Source organism: Carassius carassius, chromosome 46 (genome assembly GCF_963082965.1).
Source record: "Carassius carassius chromosome 46, fCarCar2.1, whole genome shotgun sequence".
In the NCBI taxonomy this organism is placed as follows: Eukaryota; Metazoa; Chordata; class Actinopteri; order Cypriniformes; family Cyprinidae; genus Carassius; species Carassius carassius.
The window spans coordinates 12,811,963-12,839,912 of record NC_081800.1 but is presented as its reverse complement, the minus strand read 5'-3'; the positions used below and the strand labels follow the sequence as shown (position 1 = coordinate 12,839,912).

Sequence of the window (27,950 nt, the reverse complement as noted above, 5' to 3'; positions counted from 1 at the left end):
GGCTAAGAAGGAGATTGAGTACTCTGAATTTAAGTTCCTGCTCACTGGAGGTGTGGGTCTGCAGAACAACGTCGCCAACCCTGATCCAAACTGGCTGCCTGACAAGAGCTGGGATGAGATCTGTCGGGCCAGTGATCTTCCTGCCCTTCAGGGCCTCAAGTATGAAATGACTGAAATGTTACATTTGCATGTTTCGTTTATGAATGCTTCTGCAGCTGATACTGACGCATTCTTTTAACTAAATATAGGGAGAGCTTTATTAAGAGTCCTGAGAGTTTCCTGCCAATTTATGACAGCAAGGAGCCATACAACACAGCTTTGCCCAAACCCTGGTGTGATAAACTCAATGAGCTTCAAAAAATGATCATTTACCGAAGCCTTAGACCTGATAAAGTGAGTTTTCATTGAGTTTAAAATTATGTTCTTATCATAGTCCATTAAAAAGTAATAAAAGCAGCACATCACTAACAGTAACATTTTTTTCCAAGTTATTTTAATTTCACTTTATCCTTTCTTCGAAGATTGACCTAGCAATCAGCAAATTTGTGACTGACAAACTGGGAAAGAGATTTGTTGAACCACCTCCATTTGATCTCAGTAAGAGCTACATTGACTCCAACTGCACCATTCCTCTGGTGTTTGTACTCTCTCCTGGAGCAGATCCTATGGCTAGTGAGTGCTTTATTACTCCAGTTAAATAGGACATTTCTCTTATTTAGAGTGGACTTAATTTTTCATGAATTACGTTTAGGGTAAATACTTCAGGTTGGAAAATGCTACACAATTTTTAAAACCTAAAATGATTTAGGAACAAAAGCCATACATTCACTTTAATGTTTACAGAGAAAAACTGGGCATCATATACTAAACGACTGAGGATTACACACTGCCAGACATTTAAGTAATTCAGAATGCAACAAACTCATGCAGAAACATAAAGCTTGTTGCAAGGAGAAAAAAAAGTGTGTGCGCATCATACACTGCATTTTTCTGTGAAATTTGTCAGCTCCAACTGCCTAAAATCTGGAGACTTGTTCTGACATGTGGCAACTAGCATTGACTCATCCAAACTGCAAATCGGGGCAAAAGTTGTGTGGTGTATTCCAGCCTTTTCTAAATTTATGTTTTGATTGGCCTTTTATTTTATGTTTACTGAATGGGTCTGAAAATAAGGTGATTGCATAGAAAAAGTATGTTTTATTCAATTGGCCACATGATCTCCATAAAGTAATGGAACAGAAAGCAGGGGTGATGCAATTGTCATGGCAAGAGACATTGTTTGCCCCTTTCACACATCCAGTCTTTAGTGTTAAATTAAACTGATTAAAAAATACTGTGTGAAAGGGGCTGTTGAACAGACATGACCAAAAACACTTACGCATATTTAACAGACAGTTAGAAAATAGCACAGACAGAATGCAGGATATATATGAAATCAATTTCTTCAACTTATGGCAACTAGGTTTGGCAAAGTGTAAAACCTGTCAAGCACACATTCAAGTCAAAATTTCCCTTCTTTTTAGGTCTGCTGAAATTTGCCAATGATAAGAACATGGGTGGCTCCCAGTTTAAATCCATCTCTCTGGGACAAGGCCAGGGTCCTATAGCAATGAAGTTGATCCGCTCTGCTATGAAAGAGGGCACCTGGGTGTGCTTGCAAAACTGCCACCTGGCTGTGTCCTGGATGTCCACTCTGGAGAAGATCTGTGAGGACCTCACCCCTGACACATGCCATTCAAACTTTCGTCTTTGGCTCACCAGCTACCCATCACCAATGGTACCCATGGGGCACTTATATTGTGCATCCCTTAATAGACAATTGTCTTTTTCCTCATTCAGTTTGTGAGTATTTTTATTTTTTTTGTCCAGTTTCCAGTGACCATCTTGCAGAATGGAGTGAAGATGACCAATGAGCCTCCTACTGGACTGAGGTTAAACCTGTTGCAGTCGTATCTGTCAGATCCCATCTCTGACCCCGAGTTCTTTGCAGCCTGTCCTAACAAAGAGCTAGTGAGTAAAGTGACTGTCTGCAGTCTTATGTTGACTCATGTTTCAGATATAAGGATATTTTATTACTGACTACTGTTTTATAGGTCTGGGAGAAGCTCCTGTACGGGGTTTGCTTCTTCCATGCTCTTGTCCAGGAGAGAAAAAAGTTTGGGCCATTGGGATGGAACATTCCTTATGGATTTAACGAGTCAGATTTACGCATTAGTATCAGACAGCTGCAGGTAAAACACTTGAATTTCCACCACAGTGTCATTTCTACTTTATAATGTATTGTTTAATTAAAATAACATTTCTAAAATATTAAAATGACTCCTTGATCTTTCTAAGGCTAATTTCATAACTATCATTTTAAGTATCCTAGTAAATACAATTAAATATCTCACATTTCAAATTTTTCCAACTTTAGAAAAATGTTTGTTGTGCAAATCCTATTAGAACAGGGATAGTCGTAATTTAAATCATTCTAATATATGGTCTTGCTGCTCAAGAAACATTTCTTATTATCAGTGTTGAAAATGGTTGTGCTGCTTACAATATTTTTGTGGAGACAGCATTAATTCAATAATACATTTCTTTACTGTCACTTGTGATCAATTTAATTCATAACTGAAGAAAAGTATTAATTTCTATAAGAAAATCTTAACGACCCCAGACTTTTGAACCTGTCATGTACTGCTCTGAGACACTAAGGCTGAGAAACCAAACCTAGTGTTCATCCAGAGGGTAATCCACCATCATGATCCAAACACAGGCAAAGGTCATATACCAGAAAAACAGTCCAAACAATAACAAGAAACACAGACAAATAGTAATCCAATATAATGGGCAGAATAAACCAAGACTCAGAAGTGCAGAACATAACATGCAAAACTAGAACACAGAACAGGAGCAGAACAGGAACATGGGACATAAGTAGGGATGACTGACGCGAAACTGATGTTTCGACGCGGTGTCGAGACCCTGAAGTGCAGATGTCTCAAAACACTGCTCCAAAGTGTGAATCGAAACACCCATGTCACGTGACTATGGCGATTCAAAGCATCGGGGTGTTTCACAAGTGTTTCGAGACTCGAATCTGCTTTTGATCGACAAGATCGGGAACAAACCACACAATCGCACATCTGTCTTAAACTAACTTCCGCAAAGTATAAAAGTGGAGTTAATGCAGCAAAACAATTAATATATTTAAATTAAAAACTTTATAATATGTAAAAAAAAAAAAAAATTCCATGACCAAAATAACATAATAATGTCAGAGAGATGTTACAACACATTACAAGAACAGACCAATAACAACTTTTAAATATTTATTATAATTATATTAATGCTTCTCCCGGTATTCAAACCTAAAGTGACAACTTTGGTTCTGACAACATGCCAGGTGTACACACTAACCACTCCCCCAACAAAATACATATATGTTATAATTCGTAAATTTGCTTAAATGATTCATTGTCAATACTATTTCAGGGCAATACTTGAAAATGACCACTAGGTGTCAACTTAGAGACAGGTGTCGAATTGTTTCGAAATCTCTGCACATTTGTTTCGACTGTTTCAGTGTTTCATGAAGCCTCCCTCTACCCACCACTAGACATAAGCCTCTAAAAGAAAACGTCGCCAGACGAATGAACAAGGAAACACGGGTATACACTTGTGTTTCCTTGTTCATTTGTCTGGTAATGTTTTCCTGTGTCTTGATTTAGTCTGCCCATTTATTCAGCCTTCGTGTCTCTGACCCGTTTATGACAGAAGACTTCACAATGAATGACTGAATGAAGCAGGCTATATATAGGGTGAGCAGACAGGGTTAAGGAGACACAGGTGCAAACAATAAGTGCTGATGAGTCTGTGCAAAGGATTATGGTAAATGAAGTCCAAGACTGAGTGACCGAGTCATGGGATGGTTATCAAGGGCACTCCAGCTGGTGATCGTGAGTTTGTGACAATGGTAGTGCGAATAATTTTACCACAAAGCATATTGTAATTGTTTATGCTTATTTCTTTCTTTGTTCATATCATCATAGTGTTAAAAAAAATTGTTGGTTGATTAATATTACTGTCTTTCCCTCTTTTTGTTCCGTAGCTCTTTGTGAACGAGTATGAGGAGGTTCCCTTTGAGGCCATCACGTATCTGACTGGAGAGTGTAACTATGGAGGGCGTGTAACAGATGACTGGGACCGCCGCCTCCTCATGACAGTCCTCGCTGACTTCTACAATACAGACATTATCGACCACCCACGCTACTCCTTCTCCCCCAGTGGCAATTATCACGCACCACCAAAGTCCATCTATGAAGACTATGTGGAGTTTATTAAGGTAAGGATTTATGTGATGACACAGTAGCTGCTAACCACGGACTGAATACAAACTCTGATGAAACAGCGCAATACAATGCACTGCATTTGCTCCACAGAACCTACCTTCTACCCAGCATCCTGAGGTGTTTGGCATGCATGAGAATGTAGACATCTCCAAAGACCTTCAACAGACAAAACTACTATTTGATTCCCTCATCCTGACCCAGGGTGGCGGCTCAAAGGGAGGGGGCGGCTCTGGTGGGGATACCACTCTACTGGACATTGCAAATGACATCCTGTCTAAAGTAACTCATCATTCATTAGGTTATCAATTGTTATTGGGATAAAAAGGTATTTTGCATACGTGATTTTTTTGACATTCTGATTTTGGCCATGCAGCTTCCAGGTAACTTTGACATTGAGTCTGCCCTTGTCAAGTTTCCTGTGTGTTATGCGGAGAGCATGAATACAGTGCTCGTGCAGGAGATGCAGCGGTACAACAAGTGAGTCCTCGGAGCTCATTTTAGATCCAAAATGTCTACAGAAACAATTCCACATATGATGTTTGTGTGCTTTCCTCTTGTAGTTTGAGCAGTACTATACGTGTGAGTCTGCAGAACCTGATAAAGGCCATTAAGGGGCAGGTGGTGATGGATGCAGAGCTAGAGGCTGTAGCTGGCAGTCTGCTGGTGGGGAAAGTGCCAGAAAAGTGGGCCAAATGCTCCTATCCTAGTCTCAAGCCATTGGGCAGCTATGTCAATGACTTCCTAGCCAGACTCAAGTTTCTGCAGGTCAGTGATCATGCACAGTCAATGGGGTCCAAAAGTATCAGACAACTAGTGGAAATTCTTTTATTTTGCATTTTTTAAATGCAATACATATTTTCAATGCATGTTATGGTTTAACATTTTTATAAAAAATGTCAAAATTTAAAGTTGTATCAAAATTTCTAACATTTTAAGTTTATTTTTTAATATTTTCTAATATTTTTAGACATTAATACTTTTATTCAGCAAGGATGCATTACTCAAAAGTGTCAGTAAATACATTTATAATGTTACAAAAGATTAATATTTCAAATAAATGCTGCTCTTTTGACCTTCTATTTATAAAAGAATTCTGAAAACAAAATGTATCATAGTTTCCACAAAAATATTAAGCAGTACAACTTGAACATCAAATCAGCATATTAAATTGATTTCTGAAGGATTGTGTGACACTGAAGATTTAGCTCTGCCATTACAGGAATAAATTACAGTATATATATTTTTTTTGTTAATTCATGTCTCTCTTTGTCATATTCTTTTCCAGGAGTGGTATGACACACAGAAGCCTCATGTATTCTGGTTGTCTGGGTTTTTCTTCACTCAAGCTTTCATAACAGGTGCCTTGCAGAATTACGCCAGGAAGTACTCCATCCCCATTGACCTGCTTGGCTTTAATTATGAGGTATCCTCTGCCACTGCATTTTTAAGGCTGAAAGTACTTTCAATAGATAAAAAAAGAGATGATTTGTAAGGATTTGTTCTGTATTACTTTAGGTTCTGCCTTTTGACACCTCCGACTCATCTCCTGAAGATGGAGTCTACATTCATGGCCTGTTCCTGGATGGAGCTCGGTGGGATAGAAAAAGGCAAGAGTACCTTCCACAGCAGCAAGACACTGGAAATAATATAATCATTTCTAAGCTATAATTTTTTGTCATTAAATATGTTCTTCCTTGCAGTGGAGTGTTGGCTGAACAGTATCCCAAAGTTTTATTTGATGCAGTCCCTATCATCTGGATCAAACCAAGTAGGATTCTAAATTTTCTCATTACATCCATTTTATCACTTAATGTGTTTTCTAGTTTGCTCAGCTACCTCTCCAAACCTGTCTTTAGAGGATAAGAGGAGCATGGAACAGCCCCACAGCATCTATGTGTGTCCCCTCTACAAGACTAGTGAGCGTAAAGGTACACTGTCCACCACTGGCCATTCAACCAACTTTGTCATCAGCATGCTGCTCCCTACCAGCAAGCGTCCTCAGCACTGGATCAAGCGAGGCGTGGCTTTACTCTGTCAGCTAGATGATTGACACCGAACCCCTTTATTGATTGTTTGTTTTCCACTGTCTTCATTAAAAATAATATCTCTGCAATTGATTTTTAATATCTTTTACTTATACAAACACTATCAAACGACTGTTCTCTTTAAATGTCATTGTGTTTTTTTATTTGTGATAACTGGTGATTGATTCAGCACGGGGGATGATAGTGGTGAAGCATTAAGTACCTCCAGAATATATATCGTATTTTTCGGACTATAAGTCGCACCTGAGTATAAGTCGCATCAGTCCAAAAATACGCCATGATGAGGAAAAAAACATATATAAGTCGCACTGGACTATAAGTCGCATTTATTTAGAACCAAGAACCAAGAGAAAACATTACCGTCTACAGCCGTGAGAGGGCGCTTTATGTCTTCAGTGTAGACTACAAGAGCACTGAGCAGCATAGAGCGCCCTGTCGTGGCTGGAGAAGGTAAAGTTTTCTCTTGGTTCATTTCTCTAGGTTCATGTCAAATTAATTTTGATAAATAAGTCGCACCTGACTATAAGTCGCAGGACCAGCCAAACTATGAAAAAAGTGCGACTTATAGTCCAGAAAATACGGTAATCTTATTTTTTTTTACAGAAGCTCCAAACAAGTGAAAAATATTTTTCAGTATAGAAATTGATCTACAGAGCACTTTCAGTCATGTAACATTAATATATTTGTTGTAGTCTACTTTCCATCACTGAAACATAATGGACACATTGCATTAAAGAGTAAAGTTTTTTTCGCCACTCATATCTGCTGTGACTATTTCAAATAAATGCTACTTTCATAAGGATATTTTAATAACATTTAGACTTTTTGCAAAAACACATCAGTAGAAAAAAAAAAAAAAAAAGATTGCGAATAGGAATATTCTTATGTTTTTTTTCCCCATTGTGATTTAATAAATAATACATCAGATAATGTGTATCTCTACTGGGATTGCTTTATTTAATCAATGCACAGCTTCCTGTTTCCTGTGTTTAGAGTTTGTGTTTTATACGGTCTACTGTGAATTTCAAAACAGTTTAATTCAAAAAAATATTTGAATACAGGAGAAAGCATGGCTCATTGCAAGTGTTCCTAAGAACACAAATGCTAAGAACATGAACTCTGATGTCAGCTGTCTGGTGGAGTAGAATTGCTAGATTGACTTGCACGCAGTGGGTCAAAGCCAGGTGTTGGTTGGCTGGCCCAGGCCCCATGTGCATGTATTTTTAAGCAGGCACAGATAAAAATAGTTTTAAGACTGTAATGCGACCAAAACACACAGCACAGATACAACTGCCACGACTGTTTTCAACATTTTCCGTTGTCTCAGGTAGAAGAAACATTTGCCTTTGAATTAAGCATATGTAAACTGATTATTCTTCCAGATAATCTCTGCAGAAATAGATTGCATGGGATCTGTTGCATGTTTACGAAACATTCTTAAAGTATTTCGAAAATTATTTAAAGGATGACATTACCAAAGCTGCTAAATATGATGTTAGGCTCTTTTTACGTTCATTCTATGTATGAATTTGAAATTTCAATCCATCAACAACACAGTTTTTAGTGCTGGTTATAACTTTTTACCGAAAAACAAAGTTGACCTAGCATGATGCTTGTCATGATACACATGATATACTACTGTATTTTTTCCTACATTAGACTTGTCTGTTTATTGCCAAATTCTAAAAAACCTTAACTAGACGATATAAATGTGGATAAACATACTGATAACTAAAGTCACTTTTTGCACATTGTAAAGACACAGAAAATACGCAGGTAAATTTTGTGGCTCTGATTACCAAATTAGAGTTTATCAGTGAAAGATGGAGGAAGTGTATGATGCTGCGGAGGATGACTGGGATGATGATGAAGATGAGGCCACTCAGTACATGATTGAACAGAGTCTACTGGAGTCCAGTAAACATGCTGGTTCAGCTACCAGGTATAGTGAAATCACCACTTTTAATGCACTAATAGCATGTGGCTAACATTTTGTTTTGATGTTTAAGCAGTGATCAATTGGACTGCATCGACCATGAGGAAATTTTCACCGCTATACAAGCTGGTAAGAGCTAAATCCTTCAGAAATTGTTCATCAGCATTTTCAGTAAGTGTTGTGGAAGTTCTAGAGTCTTCATGATGCTCACTACATGTGTGATGTCAGGTAATGAGGACGCTCTGAAGGTCCTGGTGCAGCGTAAGGAGGCTCTGTCTAATGCAGACAGCAGGGGCTGGATACCTATGCATGAGGCAGCGGTACAACACAAGAGGAGAATTCTGGAAATCACTTATGCAGGTCCATGAGATAAATATACTGTAGTTTATAGAAGCTTATTTTCTGCCACAGAAAAAAGGCAGAATTGCAAGATGTTTAGAATTCACAACTGCAAGGAAAAAAAGTGAGTTAAGTTTTATTTTTCTGTGGAAATAAGCTTCTATAATAGTCACCTCACTAAACCCCAAAAAACATGTTAAGTCATTGCTTACTGAGAATTCCTCATTCAGCATCTCCTCAGGGGTCAGGGCAATGCCGTACTCTGAGAGGGGAGACTCCGCTGTTTCTCGCCGTTGTCCACGGTCTCCGAGAGAATGCCACATTCCTGCTGCAGAACGGTTGTGACCCTGACTGCAAAAATGAGGATGATGATTCTGCATTGGTTGCAGGTGTGGAAGGCAATGCTATTTTTAGCATACAGATTGCTTAGTAAGCGCACATTCTTTATTTAAGATTAGAACTGCAAGACTCTTCTCTCTCTCTCTCTTTCTCTCTCTTTCAAAGATTTTTGTTTTAATTCATGTTATACTGATAAATGACATTTTATGCTTCAGTCTATAGAGCATTCCTTAAGTTTAGCACCCAAGCAAAGAAACCTAATAATTTAATAACACTATTAAATGTAATCTTTATCTAAAAATACATTAATATTTTTCAGACTGTAGCATAATATTGTGCCGCCTCAATTTGTTCTAAATGTTAATTGGGGCAGTTGTGGCCCAATGGTTAGAGAGTCTGACTTGTAACCGAGAGGTTGCAGGTTTGAGTCTCAGTACCGGCAGAAGTTGTAGGTGGGGAAAGTGAATGAACAGCGCCACCTTCAATACCCACTACTAAGACACCGAATCCCCACTGCTTCCCGGGTGCTGCAGCACAATGGCTGCCCATTACTCACTGCTGTGTGTGTGCATGCTGTGGATGAGTGAAATGAAGAGCACAAATTCTGAGACCATACTAGGGACTACAAGAAGCTTTTTCCCGGGTTTGTGACACCACTAACCCTGATGTTCACATAAACCTTGCTTTCCGTGAATATGCAACTACCTGTAATGGTAAGGACAACGTGCACTAAGTGGTTAGCGACAACATACTGCGCTTTTTTTAAATAATCACTTAGATTGCACCCAATAAACACAATGAAGCCTTCGAAAAAAGCTGATCAACCACCCATTTAATTTAAATTTTTTATTGATTTTAAATGTAAAATTATTACAAATTATTTACTTAATTTTTAAAGTGTGATTTCTAGACCTGGAAAAGTCGTGTAAAAAAAATAACAATCCCAAATCGTAGTGGCCATTTTTACAATGAATATACGTTTTTATGGTTATGCCAAGCTCTATACTGTACCTCATCAGATAGAAATTGTGAGTAAAATATTTTTTAAATCCTTAATCATTTTAATATTTTGTAAAATAAAGGGCCTTGTCAAAAAGGTTGAGAACCACTGATTTAAACTGATTGACTTTTTAGTGTTTTAGTTTTAATGTAGAGTACTGTAGAAATAAATTACATTTAATTAAAAAAGTAAAAACAATTAAAATAATTCTTATCGGTATTGGCCTGAATACATGAATTGACTTTTTTTTCCAGCCATAAAGAATGACCAGTATGACCTGGCTCTGCTGCTGTTACGCTACAATGCCAGAGTGGACCAAAGAGGAAGTCTTCAAAGAACCGCTCTACATGAAGCATCCGTGCTTGGCTTGGATAACTTTGTATACCTGCTCCTACAATCTGGCGCTGACACAAATATCGTTGATGTCTGTGAACATACTCCTTTAGGACTTGCGGCTCAAGCTGGACATTTTAACGTTGTAGAGATTCTGCTTCAGAAAGGTGATTTTGAAATGTTCCTGTTGGTATCTATCCATCCATCCACAGTACCAATCATTCTGTCTGTTTGTCAATCACTTTTAATAATATTTAATAACCCTCTCATGTTAAGGGGCCAGTGTGTGGTCCAAGCCTCAGTCTCCTGGTTCAGCCTCAGTTTTATTCGATGCTGCAGCTTCTGGAAACCCTGATATCATTTCACTGCTGCTGGAGTATGGAGCCGATCCCAATGTGCCCACCCACACCGGCCATCTCCCCATCCACCGTGCAGCCTACCGTGGACATCTGCTGTGAGTACCACACTGATGAAGGGTTAATCAATGTAGTGTTCACCCTGAATACAACCAGTAGTCCTGAAAAAAATCTCTTTTTGTGTCTTTCATAGAGCGCTGGAGCAGCTGATCCCTGTGACTAAGAAAGAGGTGATTAAAGAGAGCGGCATGAGCCCGTTACACTCCGCCGCTGCAGGCGGTCACTCTCAGTGTCTGGATCTGCTCCTGAGCTCTGGGTTTGACCCAAACTTCATGCTACACCCCAGAGTGCGCAGGAACTATGAGGACGAACGCAGGTCAGCGCTGTTCTTCGCTGTATCGAATAATGATGTCCAGTCAGCGAGGCGGCTTTTAGAGGCCGGGGCCATGCCCAATCAAGACCCTGTCAACTGCCTGCAGGTGGCCATGCGACTGGGCAACTACGAGCTAATCAACACTCTGCTCCGCTATGGTGCCAATGTGAACTACTACTCCCGTGTCAACACCACCCACTTCCCTTCTGCCCTTCAGTACGCACTTAAGGATGAGGTGATGCTGCGTATGCTGCTCAATAATGGCTATGATGTGCAGCGCTGCTTTGACTGTCCGTATGGACAGGCCTCACATGTGCCCGTGGATTATGAGGGCTGGAGCGCTTCTGTCATCAAAGATGTTGTGGTAAGACCAGTTACTGCTCATTTTATTCAATATAAAGGGGTATGATCTGATGCTGTTAAAGAAATGATTCACCCAAAAATTTTTATGAAAATTCACTTGCCTTAATGTTGTTCCACACATGTACACTTCCTTTCGAAGGTTTGAGGTTATATTTTTTAAATATAAATAAACACATTAATTTGTTCAAAACAACAGTGAAGAGAGTACAGTGACAGCAAAGACATTTATAATGTTACAAAAGATTACTATTTCAAATCAGTACTGTTCTTTTGAACTTTCTAGTCATCAAAGTATCCTCAAAAAATGTGTCATGGTTTTCACACAAATATTAAGCACCACAGACTTTTTTTAATACTAATAATAATAAGAAATGTTTCTTGAGCAGCAAATCAGCAAATTAGAATGATTTCGGAAGGATCATGTGACACTGCATCACAGGAATAAATTACATTTTGAAATATATTACAAAATTGTAATAAATTATTGCTGTTTTTACTGTATTTTTGATCAAATAAATGCAACCACAAGAGACTTAAAATCTTATGTATATATATGTATCCATGTATATGTATAACTTTGTCTGATGCGAAACACATATTTTGAAGAATATTTAGGTCCAAACAAAACTGAACCCCAATGACTTTAAAAAAGTCTTAAGAATGTCTTATTTTGTGAAGTCACACAGGTTTGGAACAACATGAGGGTGAATAAATGATGACAGATGTTTTATTTTGGGTGGACTGTTCCTTTAAGGTACCGACTGTAAGTCTAAACTCTTTTTGTTCAGTTCTGTGAGGTGATCACAGTGTACTGGCTCAAGCACATCTCAGCCCAGGTAGTGAGAATCATGCTGGATTACGTTGATCATGTGACTCTCTGCTCCAAACTGAAGAGTGTTCTGGTTGAGCAAAAACAGTGGCAGGAAATATGTAAGATACAAGGTGAGTCTCCTGTCACATCTGGAGATCATATTCAGATACTGTTATCTTTAGTGAGATCCAGAAAACCAATAACTTGAAATTTTCAGTAGACCTGATGTATTGTTCTTAAAAGTGCTGTGTTATACTTGTTATAAAGTGAGCAGATACTTTGATTGAAATGAGTGTACAGAGTGTATTAATGTATGTTCTCTCCTCATCAGAAAACGTTCGAAGCCTGAAGCATCTCTGCAGACTGAAGATCCGTGACAGTTTGGGCCGCTTGCGTCTGAGGGCTCCAGTTTTTATCAGTTTCCTGCCTCTGCCTGCCAGTCTCAAAGACTACATTCGCTTCATAGAGTATGATATTTACAGCAGAGGAAGTGTGACAGAAGAGTAAAATGAGAACATGAGTCCATGAGAAGCTGATATTAAACTTTTTATTTGAATATAAACTTTTAATAAAAAAAATAAAAAAGGTATCATATTAATTTGTTTTTTAAATGAATAAAAACACATTTTTGGGGTCCAAAAATCTAAGAAAACAGCTCCCTTTTCTGTTTTGTGTTCACACGGAAGAAAGAAACCCGTACAGGTTTGGAACAACTTGAGGTTGAGTAAATGATGGCAGATTTTTTTTTATTACAGGGTAAACTATTGCTTTAAATGTGGAAAGACAAAATTAGAATTGTGCAATATCTAGATGAATAATCAAATGAGCACACTGATGTTCTTCAGCTGAAGCTCATGCTCTTTAGATAAAATCAGATCATGCTGGAGAACGTGACTGTAGTGTCCAGAGTGCTGCTCCCATCAAAGCCAAAGGGTTACTAAATATGAAGAATTCTTAAATTCAACTTCTCTCAAATTATACTAATGATAAAGTAATGAAATATTTGTTGTACTATTAGAAAAAAAGAAGCATTTTCACTAGCAACCGCAATGTATTTGAGTTGTGAGAATATGCGATTTGAATAATGAAGGTCTGTGTTAGAAAGAATTATGTAGGCCTAATATTTTGCCTCAGTCTTTTTATTTCATGTTCCGAAATGTGGTCATATTGAACGGAATTAATGGGGATGGTTCTGGGTGTGAATAAAAGAGCACAGACATTACTTTCCCCAAAGAGTCACTGTCTGACAACTCGACGATTCGTTTTTGGCACCGATTCTCTGTGGCACTGCTCGCGCGCCAGCGATCGGAGCTCACGGTCTCGACGTCCAGTCACTGCGCAGTTCACAGCAGCGCCGCTGGGGGGCGTCCGCCTCCGTGAGTGTAAACACAGTGACGCCAGAGTTTTGCAGCGGTGGGGAAAGCATACGTCACAGGCATAATGGCGGAGACTGGTTGAGAAGGAGAATTACTCCGTGAAGCGGCACTGAAACCAACTTCATCGCCAGCTGACGAGGTGACCGCTGGTCCGAAAAAATGGCTTGCAATTTCAGCCAGGAGAGAAAAATCGACAAGGAGAGCAGCAAGGCCGGCGGCCTAACCTTGGAGGATGGCGATAGCAAGAAGCAATTGTTGTCAGCCTCTAGCACGGCCACATCCAAGCAAAATGGCGATCAAGCTGGATGTGAAGACGAGCAAATGTCTGAACAAGATGCTTCTGAGCGACGGAGGGCAGGGCTGTCGGACCTAAAAAACTGCGGCGGCTCGCCCTCGACACTAACGTTACCGAGGTCGGCCGAGGAGCTGCCAAGGAGGAATTTTCAGATTCCTAGGAAAATCAAGGAGCGGAGAGGTTGTATGTCCCATTGCTACCACTACTACTGCCATTCCCGAAATGGACAGTTTCTGTTTCACAGCCTGCAAGTTCGCTAAAAGCACGCTCTTTACCGCTTCGAGTCAAATTAATAGACCTGAATTGAAAACTAAACAGCCGATCTATATAACGCACCACGTGATTAGCCTGAAAGGTTTGCACTACTGTTACTAAATTGATTTTTAGCTGGTGCACCGCTCGAAGCTGCAGGTTAATAAGTAAGGCGCGCTCATGCAGCTCGAACAGCACGTGAGGATCCGATCCGTTGCACGCGGCCGCGCGAGTCATTTACGCTAACCTCGAAGACGTGCATTTAGTCTGGTGTCATTGCTTTGCTAGCTGGCTCCACACTCCTCCTCCCACACCATACACTGCTGCCACCCCACATGACACACTTCTTCCCTCCTCATCAATGGCAGCAGTGTGATTCAGTTGACCACTGCATTTCCCCTTCAGTTTTCATGCACGACGGTTAGAAACACCTGTCAGTCCTGTGCAGCCAGCCTTATTAGGACACACACTGCCATTCATTCTCGTATCTATTTCCTTGTAGCGCAAAAGAAAATATCAAATCTAGTAAACAGAAGAGCGCTGCTTGAATGAAATCGAAACCGTGCCAGACTGGGAGGAGCTTGTAGTAGTTATGCATGGCAGCTTTCACTTTGGCATCTTGCTTGGCATTTGTTGGCTCTAGTGCTCTATCTTTTGTTATATAAAGTAAGGAGTTGAAAAACAGAACAGACACTAAATTGTTTTTTTAAACCGCAAATGATGACTTTTGTAAATGTTTTGGCCATTATGTCCACTAATTGGTCGATTTATGCAAGTTCAAAAATATTTGATTTCATTAGTTTTAGCTAATTTGTATTAAGCCTTGTGACATGTCTTTTTTTTCATTCAATAATCCTGTTTCTCATAATGGCAGCATTATTTTATGTAAATTTCAACATCACTGTAAGGCATCGCCAAACCTGGCAACACTTTATTTTAAGGTGTTGTTGTTACACATGTAACCTGTACTTACGATTATAACAACAATTAATTATGCATAATTACATGCAAGTAACCTTAAGCCAAACCCTAACCATATAGTAAGTACATGTATTTAATTAACATTACTCAGCACTTAAATGTATAATTACACTGTAACAAGGATGCATCAAAATAAATTGTAACCCACTTTACAATAAGGATCATTAGTTAACATTAGTTAATTACTTTAGTTAACATGAACTGAGAATGAACAATGCTTTTACAGCATTTATTAATCTTAGTTTGTTAACTTCAACATTTACAAATGCATTATTAAAATCAGAAGTTGTGCTTGTTAACATGAATCGACTTTGAATTAACACGAACTAAGAGTGATACTGAACTAATATTAACAAGGATTCCTATTATAATAATCCTATAATAATCCTATTAACAAGGATTAGTACTGTAAAAAATGTACTGTTCATGGTTAGTTCATGTTAATTAATACATTAACATTGAACCTTATTGTAAAGTGTTACCAAAAGCCCATATACACTAGCTTTGATGTATATCTTGTAATGCACTGAACTGCAGGATGTTTCACATTGGGGAGAGTGTCTGTCAGGTTATGTATAACTCAACTATGCATTTGGATGAAAATAAAATAACGCCAGTTTTTTTCCTTATTTTCTTGACCGTTTCTTATTTGAATGCATTGATGTCTTTTGAGCTCTGTCTTTCATGTGTGCTGTCTTCCAGGTCTCCTTCAACAATTGTCTCCAGATTCCAGAGAGTTTGAGGACGTCGTGAAGCTTCTGTCCACGTTCTACCTGGACACCAACTCCCGTGGGACTTTCACTCACACTAAAGCTTCTCTCATTCACAACGAGCTCCTGGAGAAAGAGGTGAGCGCTGAGTGAAAGTTAATTCGTTGATGTTGATAAACCGTATTTCTGTTTGCAGTTGCGAAAGACTAGATGATTGAAATTGTCCTCGGGCCGCTTGGGAGCTGTTTTCAGTGAATCAAAAACTGACATGGAATGATTTGTCTTTTTCATAGTTCATCGAGAAGAAAAGGGAACTGAAGCAGAATGGCAGGACAGAGGCAGAACTCGCAGAATCTTATGCTTTTCTGCTGCCTGATAAGAATAAGGTGAGGCTGTGTTAGTTTTGCTTGAAGTGACTCATTGTCTGTTCCATAACCATTTATAACCTTACATGAGTAGTTCACCCAAAAAGTGTCATAATTTACTCACCCTCATGTTGTTCCAAAACTGTATGAGTTTCTTTCGTTTTTTGAGCACAAAAGATGATATTTTGAAGAACGTGTGCAACCAAACAGTTGCTGGTAGCCATTGACTTCCATAGTATATTTTTCCATGCTTTGGAAGTCAGTGGCTACCAGCAGTTGTGTGTATTCCATCACTCTTCAGGATATTTTCTTTTGTGTTCAGCAGAAGAATATAATTAATAGATTTGAAACAACATGAGGGTGAATGAATGACAAAATATTCATTCTTGAGTGAATTATCCCTTTAATATTGACTCCTCTGAGTTATTGAAAAGTTTAGAATGTATCTATTTACCACAGTTATCACACTTTTATCAGTGCTTTGAGTCAAATAGCAGTGCAAGCAAGGTTTTCAGATTTAATCTGATTATATTATACAACTTTATCAGATTGTGGCTCCCTCTTTGAAATTTAACTTAAGTTTAGATTTAACAGCTAGGTCATGTAGTGTCTCGTCTTTTTGTCTAATTATTTATCAGGATATACGGCGTAACATGTAAAAGGGAATGTGAGATTAATAATTCTGTAAGCCAAGACAGTGATTCGAAAAGGTTTGACATCATTTAGCAATAGTCTTGATCAAAAGCATGACTGTAACCAAAGTAATATCTGGTGGTTTCTATCAGGTTCAGATGGTCTGCGAAAAGGGTCTTTCTGTGGGACATTCGCGGATCAACAATCTGGGAAGCCCTGTCAAAGGTGAGCGTTTGTATCTGTTTATATCTGTTTGGCTGGGAGGACTCCGGTCACTTGATCTTGTGGTTTGGAGGAGTTGAATTGGTCAGGGCCAAAAAGACCACTGTTCCGTAATTTCTCGTGTTCACTAGGCCAGATAAATGTTAATGAGCCAAACTCGCTACGGACGTTCATTTTTGCGTGGATAAAACTGTTTGTAAAGTAACATCTGTTTTATATATTGGTCACCCCATAACCTCTTTCTATAAACATCAGAGCATGTTTGAGGTTTTGGAAGTAACATAATGTTCAATTTGGTTCTTGGCTGAGTGATCAGCGAATTTCTGATTCATGATCTTTGTATGGTTTAGTGAAGCAGGTGCTGTGTGTTTTACTCACAAACCCGGCATCTTATGAACGTGTCTTGGAGTGCTTTAACTAGTGAAATGAAATAGTTTCTGCAAATATTTAATCTTAGCAAACTCTATGAGAGACTCTGCATTCCAAATGGATTGCTAACAAATTTTGAGGGATTACCCTAAGGCTTTTTGTGGCTTACAGGAATGTCGCCCCAAGTAACTCTCATATCATTGATTGCTGCTTTTTCTATTTTTAGGGGTTTACCTCTCAAAATACTCAGATTTGTTACAGATGAATCCATTTGAAGTGGGAGCCGCTGGAGACATAATCATATTTAAAATCATGAAGGTAAGTCATTGACAGAGTCTGACATTTACATTTACCATGCATCAAATTTGACTGTGGTAGTGCTTTAATTTTATAATGCACAAAAAAAGAGTAATGCTGTTTTGTCTTGCAGGGTAAAGTGAAGACAATATTTGAGAACATGCCCAAAAACAATCTTGAGCCGACCCTTAAATATGACAGCCATGTATTTAAAAATGCCAGCAAAGTGACCTCATTATTGTCCTATAGGGCCTTTGAGCACACTCAGGTAAGTGTTTCATTTTGTTTTTCAGTTTGAACTTCTGATTTGTATTATTTGATCCGATAGATGAACTGTTATAATGGATTCCTCTTTGTTTTATTCCAGCAATACTTTTATGAATTTGCTTTTGAGGAGCTCAGGTCAAGGCCCAGGCATGTGTTGCCATATGCGGTTGTGTCTTTTCAATACAAAGGCAAAGAGTCGGCCACGGCCACACACAGGTATAAACAAGCTCACTGATGACTTGCGTAGAAAATGAATGACCATCTGTCAAGGTTTTATTTTAATTTGAGCGGTTTGTTTTCTCTTGTAGTAGATTAAACAGCACGTTACATGAAGGGCAAAGAGGTATGATTTGTTTTTTCTCTTCATGGCAGATCATAAAATGAAAAGATGGGTGTATAATCTGACTTATTGTTTTATTACTTAATTTGTTGCTTTAGTTCGGCGAAGATATACGGTTTGGAGTGGCTCGCTGGTGAATAAGGGAGAAGAGGTCTATCAAGTGTACATCCGGTCTTCAAGTCTCACTCACCTTCCACTTAAACTGTGAGTCATCTTTTGTTTTGCTAATTAAGTTTTTTTTGCATTGTTTTTAAATGTGTATAAATATATATTTTTTACCTTTCAGCCCAGACAAGCTTGACATTAATATGGCTATGCATCTCGACCAAGTAAAGAGAAAGATCCCGCCCGTTTTGCTGTCATGGGAAGCGTACAGTGGATCACGAGAGGGTAGGAGGATGCTTTTCAGCCTGACAGATGCCACAACATTTGATGTGGCGCTATTGACATGATGATAATGTTTTGTGGTATTTTGCAGCATTTAAGTGCGGGATGTACTGTGGCCTGTATGAGGTCATGGGGAGAAGTAAACAGGAAAACAGCCTCTCGGGACTGTTGCACCGGCTTGAGAGAGAAAGAATGGTGAGCTCATTCACAGCCCACTTTACACTTTATTGCATTAATGCCTGCAGGTTTACTCTCGCATGACATCACTGCCATCTCTCACCCCTGTATACCATGTCTTCGGTCTGTTAAAAGAATCTGTGTCACTGATCTGACATGCAGAATTTAAACTGCCCGTGTTTTATTATAGTAATGCTATAATTAAACTCTTCACTCTAGGTTTTGGTGAAGCCATTGATAGACAAAGGATTTCTCTTCCTCCTTTCGTCTTCTCAGATGCACACTACCCCTGGTAGGTTTATGCACAGCTTTTAACCATATATGTGACACTGACAGTGTGACTGTTGCGTGGAATAACAGAAGCTGTCTGTCTTTGTTTCTTTAAAGAGCGACGAGGAAGAAATGACAGGGTTTTGCAGGCGCTTTTTGTATTTCAAGAGCAAAGAATCATCTCCAAGTTGAGTAAGTGTCTCTTTTATGTCTGTTTATTGAAGTGTCTCTGTATTAAGTGTGTATTTGCTACTGATTCTTCTTGGTTTTGTTTTTAGTTTCGAAGAACTCTGGAGTAAATGAGGACCCTCTTGCTCCACTAGAGCCTAAAGACACAATCAGCCATCAAATAGACGATTTTGTACCTGCCCTGCATCATGGCTTCTACAAGCTGCGTGCCAATCCACCCAAAGAGCTCGCGGTGGGGCTGAAACAGCAGGTGCTGGACTACCTCAGCCAGAAAGAGCAAGGTGTCATACGGCCTTTCCACATAGTAGAGTACCGGCACAGTTTGGATGACCGGACTAACCAACACCCGGCACCTCGTCCTAAGAATATGGATGTGGCACTGAACTCTTACATATTTGGTCCAGGACAGTTCCAGCTGCCTGTGGAAGCGCTGCAGCAGGATCTGATGGACAGCCGACAAGGGGCAGCGTCTCCCCCAGCCGGTGCAGAAGAATACAGTCCTGTCTCAGACTGGGGAGGTTCGGATAGACAGGTGCCGGGTAGCAGTACGATTGGGGTTTCTCAGTCTAACGGTGGCGCTCAGAGGTCACAGGGAGAGTATGACAAAGAGAAGATGGAGAAATTGCTAAAGCTTATACAGTTACATAAGCGGACTTTGGGCAAGGATGAGGGGAGCGGGCCGGAAAGAGAAGAGGACTGGGACCCCGCTGGCCTGAAGAGGAGGCTGGAGAGGGAAGGTCCTGGGGGCGTGAGCAAGTACCTTAGGACAGGTCTGCTGAATGGAGAGCCAGGAAGAGGTGAGTCTGCGCCAAACGAATGTAGGGGAAGGTAAAACATGATTCTGGGAACCCTGTATAAGAAAACTCATGGAAATGAATAAAAGTACTGAATAGGGGTGTAACGGTACGTGTATTCGTACCGGACCATTTCGGTACAGGGCTTTCGGTACGGTGCACGTGTGTACCGAATGCAATATTTTGTGCGCGGAACATATACATTTTCGTGTTTCCAAACGAACATATTAAGTGGCGTAAGTCTCCGCGTTCAGCGCAAATCCCGCCCTGCAGCTGATTCTAAGGCCGGTGACACACTGGCTGCGTGGCGTGAGCGTTGCGTTTCTGCTGCGTGTCAGTTGCGTGACGGCTGCTTCGCGTTTTCTGTGTCTTTACACACCAGAATCATGCCTGACGCGGTGCTGGCACGCTACTCCTTTTGTAGGTGACATAAAGGGGGACTGCCGACATACCAGGATTGTGTCTTCACGACAACAATATCTATACTTCATGTTGAACATAAATATAAAGCCTACTGATAAAGGACACCGTCAACAGTATTGACGGCAAAATAGACTATGTCTGACAGGTGCAATATGCCAGTGTGTCACCGGCCTAAGGTTTTCAAAAGGCATCACGCGAGTGTGAACATCACTACAACTAGGAAAAAAACGATTGTAATTCAAACGCAGTTCACATCCGCATTTAAACAGACCGTTGCTCTTAATTCCGATCGGTCCAACGCAATAACGAAATCTGAGCAGGTCTAAAAACTGAAACGGTTGATGCTGCATTTTACACTTTGGAAAAGTTATATTTTTAAAATATGAGCAGGCCTACAAGCTGGGATTGGTAATGCTGCACTGTAATCATAGTTATCTATTAATATTTTCATTATATTTTATTATATGATATTGGTTTGAGACTGAGAGTATTTTATTTAGTGGAGAACTTTGCAGCAGTATTTTATTTCCTATTCTTTTTTTATTTTATATATATTTTATTAAAAAGTATTTAATTAAATAAGTATTTAATTGTAAACAAATTAAAAAAAAGTTTATAGTAATAAACAACCTGCAGTTTAATGTTTGCATTTCTTTCCCTTACTGTAACGAAAATGAACCGAACCGTGACTTTAAAACCGAGTTACGTACCGAACCGTGATTTTTGCGTACCGTTACACCCCTAATACTGAATATGAATTCTCGCTTTAAAACGATATTTTAAATGTTTCATTTATTTTATTATTTAAAAAACAAAACAAAGATGTTATTTAGGGTAACATCCTTATTTCCTGATGTTTATTAGAAAACCTTTTTTTCTGTGTAAAAAATGAAGGCTTCAGTTTAAAAAATATATATTTCTAAACCTGCATAGGAAAATGACCTGAAATAATTCTTCTATTAAATGCTGTAAATAAAGGTGAAAAGCATCAGTTCCCGTACATTTGAAGTGTTTATTTGTGCCTGTATTTACTCACACAAAAGAGCTCCAGCACCAGAGTATAACTGCTGTTGCTCTGAGACATGAGATCCTTGTTGACATCTGGTTTCCCTTTGCGTTAGTGGTGATGGACAGCATGGGGCTGTGTGACACGGACCTGCGGGAGCGTGTGTCTCAGAGTGCCACCCTCCGAGACACGCACGCCTTGCTTAAACTCTTCCTCAGCACGCTTAACAGGATGGCCGAAAGCTCGAACACTGCCAGCAGCCAGCCTCCGATACTACCCAAAAGCGTAGAGGGACATGACCCCAGTGACTCAGCCGCTCACTGTGAACTTGACCTGCGTGGCAGACGTGCTGATGAAGAGCAGGTTAACCAGGATTAGTTGGAGCTGTGGACTGTTCCTCATAATATATCTAATGCCACACTCAATTGTTGTTTTTGTTAACCTGTAGTATGTGTGTTTAGGATCAGATGGCCTGCAGCAGGGGCAGTGTGGATGTGTACAGTCCCTCGTCCAGTCTAGAGCAGCAGCCCTCCTGTCAAGCAGAAGCCTCACATCAAAGTCACCATCTCTGGAGAACATCCACCAGAGGTCCGGCCTAACCTGCATGCTTGCGACATAGAATACTTTTTATTATTATTATGATTAACTTAAAAAAAATGACGTTATGTATATGTTCTTTATATACACCACTGTTCAAAAGTTTAGGGTTGGTTAGTTGGTTTCAGATGTTTTTGAAAGATGTTTCTTATGCTCTCCAAGGCTGGATTTATTCAATCAAAAACACAGTAGAACTACAATACAATTTAAATAATCTGTTTTCTATTTAATATAATGCAATTCTTTATTTAAATGTCATTTATTCCTATAATGGCAAAATACAGAGATCTTTTGTAACATTATAAATGTCTTTACTTTTGATCAATTTAATGTATCCTTGCTAATAAGTGTTAATTTCTTTAGAAATAACCTTTCTTTAGAAAGTGTATAACTAAAGACTATAGAATACCCAAGAAGTGTCACTCGTATAGTTTTGAATGGGAAAAAAAAATGCAACGCTCAATATGGGCGTGCCATTGAAGGAAGCCCCACCCTCTGAATAAAAGGACCAATCGCTAATCGGTAAAGTCATCACATCATTGCAGCTGGTTGCTATAGAAACAGTCACCGTTCTGGAGATGTGCGCTTAAGACTGCGTATGCTCACTGGCTGGTCTAGCCTTAAAATAAGCTTTTTTTATGCTATTTGAGCAAAAGAAACAACATTGATGTGACAGTGATTTTAAAAATGTAATTGAATCATAAGCTTGGTGCACAGCTTTGGAGAATTTGACGTTTCCCCATTCAAAAAGATAGGAGCTTCACTTGCAGCCAAGAGGCGTTTCAAAGATGGCCACTGAGTGAAGTGAAAATCCCTCAATTCCTGGAGGGCTGGAGCCCTGCAGAGTTTAGATTCAACCCTAATTAAACACACCTGATCCAACTAATCAATTCTTTCAGGCTTATTTTGAAAACTACTTGGTATGTGTGTTGGAGCAGGGTTAGAACAAAACTCTGAAGGGCTCCGGCCCTCCAGGAATTGAGTTTGACACCCCTGCCTTAAAGAAACTTTGTCATAATATTATCAAAGTCATTATAGTTAAAGCAATGTGTTTACATACGTTTAAAACAATATATTGATTTAAGTGTGCAGCCTTTCAGAGTCAAGTCTTGCAAAACCCTCAAACACTTATACAGTGCAAAAATATGCATTAATTTAGATAATAAAATGACCAAACTAATATAAATAATCTGTTTTTAGTTCCAGAGGGAGTTGGTGAACCTAGTTTGATTGGAGGGGAGAAGCAGGTACACTCTACAAAGAAAGTAGTCGACACTATCCTCGACAGTGAGTTCCAGAACCTCTGCACAGGGATCCAGAAACTGATGGACGCCCAAGATATAATTTACAACTCTCAGCCACCTTTGCCACGATGTGACGATCAGGCTGAATGGTCAAGCTCGGCATTCTCACCTTTTGTATCCAAATATGTCTCGCCGCTGCCAGTGCAGGGCTACGTTAACACGCTCTGTGAAAAGATGAGCCGTTTGATCCAGGCTCCCATGGCATCTGTACCTGTGGCTGTTGTGTCACCGCCTGCTGGTGCCCCAGTGCCCGCCCCCTTGCCACCTGCCATGCCGGCTCCTGCCCAACCCACACTGCCCTCACCTCCTGCTCATCCTCACACTAAAACATCATCTCCAGTGCTTAAGTCTCAGGCTTTGTCAAGCAAGCCACAAGCTACCATCAAACCTCCTCCTTCAGGCAAGCATCGCCTCGTCACTGTTAAAGAGCTCCACCGGTTTTCAGCAGAAAAATCAGCTGACCCCAAGAGTACAGATGTCGTGGAAAATCCTATGTGCTCCCCATCATCTGCAAGTGCCAGTCAACCTCCAGTTGCTCCAGTTCCAGAGATTCCTTCAGAGCCTACTCATGCAGGAACCTCAAGCACTGTGGGAGGCAGCGTTATTGGGCAAATCAAGCCTGATGTTTTGTGCACACTGATGGAGATCATGCAGAAAAATGCAGTAAAGTTTTACATTCAAAGAGGAGATGAGGAGAGTGAACTCTGCACTGAGATCAAGGTCTGAAAGTATAAAATGTCAGAATATTCAGTGTGGCCTGATACATTTGACCAACCTTTGAAATGCCTTATCTTTTACTTACTTTGTTTGGTTTTACAGGAGTATTTAAGAAGCCTTGGCAACATCGATTGCAATCCGCAGAATTACCTAGAGCGTAAAAGTCAGCAGAAGTTCATGATCATTATTCAGAATGAGGATATAGCCGCTCATGTACATAAGGTAACTGTTAACTTCTGTTTTGTTTTTTTAACCTAGTTAATTAGTTGCACTATGCAAACTGAGACGCATCCATTTTGAGACCTTGTTCCCTCTATACTCCATTTAGATCCCAGCACTGGTGTCTCTAAAGAAGTTGCCCACAGTTTACTTTGCTGGAGTGGACAGCCTGGATGATGTGAAAAATCGCACTTACAATGAGCTTTTCGTGTCTGGAGGTCTCATTGTGTCGGATGAGCTCATTCTCAAGCCTGACAATATAACACTAGGTGAGAGCTAAAGGTAGCATGTACAGGGGTTTACAACATCATCTTGCACCAGCTTGTTGAAACAATCCCCCTCTTCAAGTGGGATCACAAAAATTGGTGTTTTTGTTTTCTTTAAAGTCTGCATGAAATGGAAATTCACTCTTTTTTTCCTAAAAACATCTTATTGATCTCATTGTAAATGATTCATCCATTCATGTTTCACCTCTCTGTCGTTTTGACATTTGTGTTTACAGAGAAGCTACGGGCATTTCTCAAGTTCCTGGAGGAACAGGGCTCACCCTGGAAGTGGAAGGTGCACTGTAAGACTCAGAAGAAGCTTAAAGAGCTCAGCAGGTTAGAGACCGAAGGATTAGTGTGTTTTGCCAATCCTCACAGACTCCTAGTCTCCAATATCTCTCACATCCTCCCTTTCACAGGCTGAACACTGAGGCCTTGGATCTGTTAAACCTGCTGACGACCTACCAGAAGAAACACCTGGTGGAGTTTCTGCCTTATCACGAGTGCGACACTCCATCTAGGACGGCTCCTGATTTAGACTGTCTGGTCAAGCTGCAAGCTCAGCACACACAGCTTCGACACCTCATTTTCCTGACAGGTATGTGCAACAAGTCTAGTTGAAAGTTGATATTTGGATTTGTCTATGTTAAGTTTACGTTTCTTGATCAATTGGCGCTGTGTTTGTAAACAGAAAAGCATGATGACGCATTCTCGCAGTTCTCCGGTAGTGGAGTCATCATTGCAGGTATGAATGACATCATGAACAACTTCCAGAGTTTGATCAGTGTCCCAGAAGAAGTAGCGGTTGCTGCCCTACCTGAACCAGGTAAAGATTTAAAAGTCTGTTACTGTTCCTGACAAAATTCAGAAAGAAATGAGAGATTTAAATTTTGACACTATCTTCTCTTTGACTGCTCAGTGGAACCTGATGCGGTTCGAGATGAGGAGGACATGTCTATAGACTCTGAAGATGACATGCCCGTTATCACAGAGACGTCCATTCAGACTGAAAATGACCTGAAGGAACCACAGGCACCTCAGCCCCCTCCACCCCAGACCGATGGATTTCGTCCACCCCTCCCTGACCAACCCTCTTTGGACCCCATTAGCACGCAACCTGTACAACCAATCCCATCTGCTTACCCTACTCAGGGCTCTTACTCAACTGATTACGCAGCTCTGAAGTCTGCCATTGCTCAGTATAAAGCTGCCAGTCAGGAGAGCACCTCTATGACTGAAGTAGAGGACACCCTGGCCAGTTTTGGTGTGAACCCCCACCAGAGCTACCTGTGTACCAGCTCGGCACAGTGGAGCCCTTACTCTGGTTCTCCCGCTTACCATGTGTCCTCAGCATATTCCTCTCCAGTTAGTGTGGCCTCCAGGGGATCAGAGTACAGCCAAACTGTTGCTCCTCCTGGGACCCAAACTCCAACAAACACCTCCATCATACCTGTTACTCAACCGCTCACCGTTCCCCTTTCCCTCCCTCAGCCCCTGGTGGAGGTGCCTTCTACTCCAGAATCAGGCACCTGTCTTCATCCACCTGGACAGTCCCTACCCATTCCTGACAGCGTGGGAGTGCCTGGGGTGTCAACGGCAAGCAGCACTAATCAGTTAGGACTTGCTGGCTCTCAAACTGCTAACTTTAGTGTAGAGTCCGCTTCCTCATCTTCTGCTACTCCCTCATCCTCTCTTCACACCACTTTTCCTTCCTATCCAGATACTACACATTTTCCAGCCCTCACTCCAATTCCTCCTGTTCCAGCGCTTTATGGCTGGTGTCCTACACCAGGAGCCCAGCAGGGTTACGCGGCTGGACAGAGTGGGGCAGGATTCAGTGCTCTACCTTTCACCCAAACTGAGGCCTCAAGGCCCGCAGATGGATCATGGGTGGGGACCATTGAGAGTGAAACCGCTCGTGGACAAGAGGAAGAAGGTGCCCCTACTTCGGCAACTACTAAAGTGGTCCAAAAAGAAGCCGGTGGAGAGAAAGGAGGTGCAATGGGTAGTTCAACCTCATGTGGCCAAGGCAGCAGAACTCCAGTGAACTCTTCCTCTGAAAGTCAGGGTGGAAGTCAAGCCCCTCCCACCAGGGGCAGTACTTCCAGCAGAGGACTCTTACCCATCCCTGGAGCTGCACTGGGAACCTTGTGCCGAGGAGGACACAACAATAGCATGTACAATCCCAGAGGGGGACATCCTGATATGATGCGTGGTGGTTTCAGGGGTCGAGGAGTACCGCCACATCCCATGAGATCAAGACCGAGTCGGGGTCACATGAGAGGGGGCCCATCCTGTAACTGGGGTTATCCCCCTGGGAGGGGAGGGGGTGGTCGGTCAGACTACTATTCAGACTACACCTATAACTAAATGCCATAGGGATGCCATGCTCACTCAAAGACTACTGGCATTAAGAATGTACATATTTAACATTTAAGAGCACATCAAATCAAAACATCATCATCTGAAAAAAAAACAATTAAATTTAAATCTGGTTTTGTATGAATGAGATTGGTGACTCCGACATTGGCCAGATTTTCACTGTTTTCAGTAACGCTCTTCTTAAACGAGATGTTTGAAAAACCTTGTTCATACCACTATATTTATATTGCCAAGAAATGTAATTGCCTTTCAATGTTTCATTTTTGTCAATACTTTTTGTTTGGATTTCAGAAAGAAAAAGAAAAAGTTTGTGAACAAGGAGAAAAATTCAGACAATATTTTTTTAAAAGGAAAAAGTGAGTCATTCTTCATTTTAGCTGTTTTTTTGTTTGTTTTGTTTTTACATTCTTGGTTGTACAGATGTTCTATTAAAACAAGGTTGTATCAAACATTGTGATATTGTGTTCAGTATTAGCTTGCAGTTGAGAATGTGTGAACTCTTTGTATGTGTACATAGATATTTATGATGCTATATATATATATATATTAGTTACCTTTTTTTTTTAAATGAGATTAATCAATGCCAAAGTTGTTTATATCTGTGCATTGGCTACATTTGATCTAATGGTTTTACAACCGGCCAGCAGAGGGCATCATTTCGTAATTGATTGTGCTGGCCTGATTCTGATGCAGTTTTCTAAAAGGATTATGTTTCTTGTCAAAAAAGAATGAATTAATGTGTGTGTGTGTATATATATATATATATATATATATATATATATATATATATATATATATATATATATATATAATGAAGATTATACATCTTAATTAAAAAAATGACTGAATTTACCCTTTGTACATACGGTTAGCTGAAGTT

General features: G+C 40.2%; 3 protein-coding genes across 6 annotated transcripts in view; all 3 read left to right on the top strand.

Moving 5' to 3' along the window:
• dnah12 (dynein, axonemal, heavy chain 12) overlaps positions 1-6,450 on the top strand; it is a 28,585-nt gene extending 22,135 nt beyond the window's left edge. Inside the window, exons 61-74 of the mRNA XM_059540243.1 lie at positions 1-159; positions 249-393; positions 522-672; positions 1,524-1,777; positions 1,870-2,010; positions 2,094-2,231; positions 4,097-4,330; positions 4,428-4,616; positions 4,711-4,814; positions 4,898-5,102; positions 5,623-5,760; positions 5,853-5,944; positions 6,038-6,105; positions 6,194-6,450. Coding sequence (XP_059396226.1) covers positions 1-159; positions 249-393; positions 522-672; positions 1,524-1,777; positions 1,870-2,010; positions 2,094-2,231; positions 4,097-4,330; positions 4,428-4,616; positions 4,711-4,814; positions 4,898-5,102; positions 5,623-5,760; positions 5,853-5,944; positions 6,038-6,105; positions 6,194-6,387 — 2,212 coding nt within the window. The 3' untranslated portion in view covers positions 6,388-6,450. The remainder of the gene's footprint in view (positions 160-248; positions 394-521; positions 673-1,523; positions 1,778-1,869; positions 2,011-2,093; positions 2,232-4,096; positions 4,331-4,427; positions 4,617-4,710; positions 4,815-4,897; positions 5,103-5,622; positions 5,761-5,852; positions 5,945-6,037; positions 6,106-6,193) is intronic.
• A 1,160-nt stretch (positions 6,451-7,610) lies between these two features.
• LOC132128866 (dynein axonemal heavy chain 12-like) lies at positions 7,611-12,841 on the top strand. The gene is made up of 10 exons (XM_059540244.1): positions 7,611-7,709; positions 8,190-8,324; positions 8,395-8,447; positions 8,547-8,678; positions 8,888-9,046; positions 10,251-10,496; positions 10,606-10,783; positions 10,879-11,422; positions 12,210-12,363; positions 12,564-12,841. The coding sequence occupies exons 2-10, from the start codon at positions 8,206-8,208 to the stop codon at positions 12,737-12,739; spliced, it is 1,761 nt and encodes a 586-aa protein (XP_059396227.1). The 5' UTR covers positions 7,611-7,709; positions 8,190-8,205; the 3' UTR covers positions 12,740-12,841.
• A 786-nt stretch (positions 12,842-13,627) lies between these two features.
• Positions 13,628-27,519, top strand: LOC132129485 (protein TASOR-like). 4 transcript variants are annotated; one of them, XM_059541107.1, is made up of 23 exons: positions 13,628-14,083; positions 15,839-15,984; positions 16,140-16,232; positions 16,997-17,069; positions 17,662-17,753; positions 17,866-18,000; positions 18,100-18,215; positions 18,311-18,342; positions 18,438-18,543; positions 18,626-18,729; positions 18,818-18,921; positions 19,123-19,195; positions 19,291-19,365; positions 19,452-20,159; positions 21,701-21,948; positions 22,047-22,173; positions 23,383-24,206; positions 24,306-24,425; positions 24,532-24,691; positions 24,925-25,024; positions 25,108-25,286; positions 25,380-25,514; positions 25,608-27,519. In XM_059541107.1, the coding sequence occupies exons 1-23, from the start codon at positions 13,768-13,770 to the stop codon at positions 27,056-27,058; spliced, it is 5,517 nt and encodes a 1,838-aa protein (XP_059397090.1). In that variant the 5' UTR covers positions 13,628-13,767; the 3' UTR covers positions 27,059-27,519. The 4 variants fall into 4 exon arrangements, with proteins under 4 accessions (XP_059397090.1, XP_059397088.1, XP_059397089.1 ...); XM_059541105.1 differs by having other exon boundaries at positions 18,308-18,342; XM_059541106.1 differs by having other exon boundaries at positions 13,628-14,086.
• Positions 27,520-27,950: the final 431 nt, after the last annotated feature.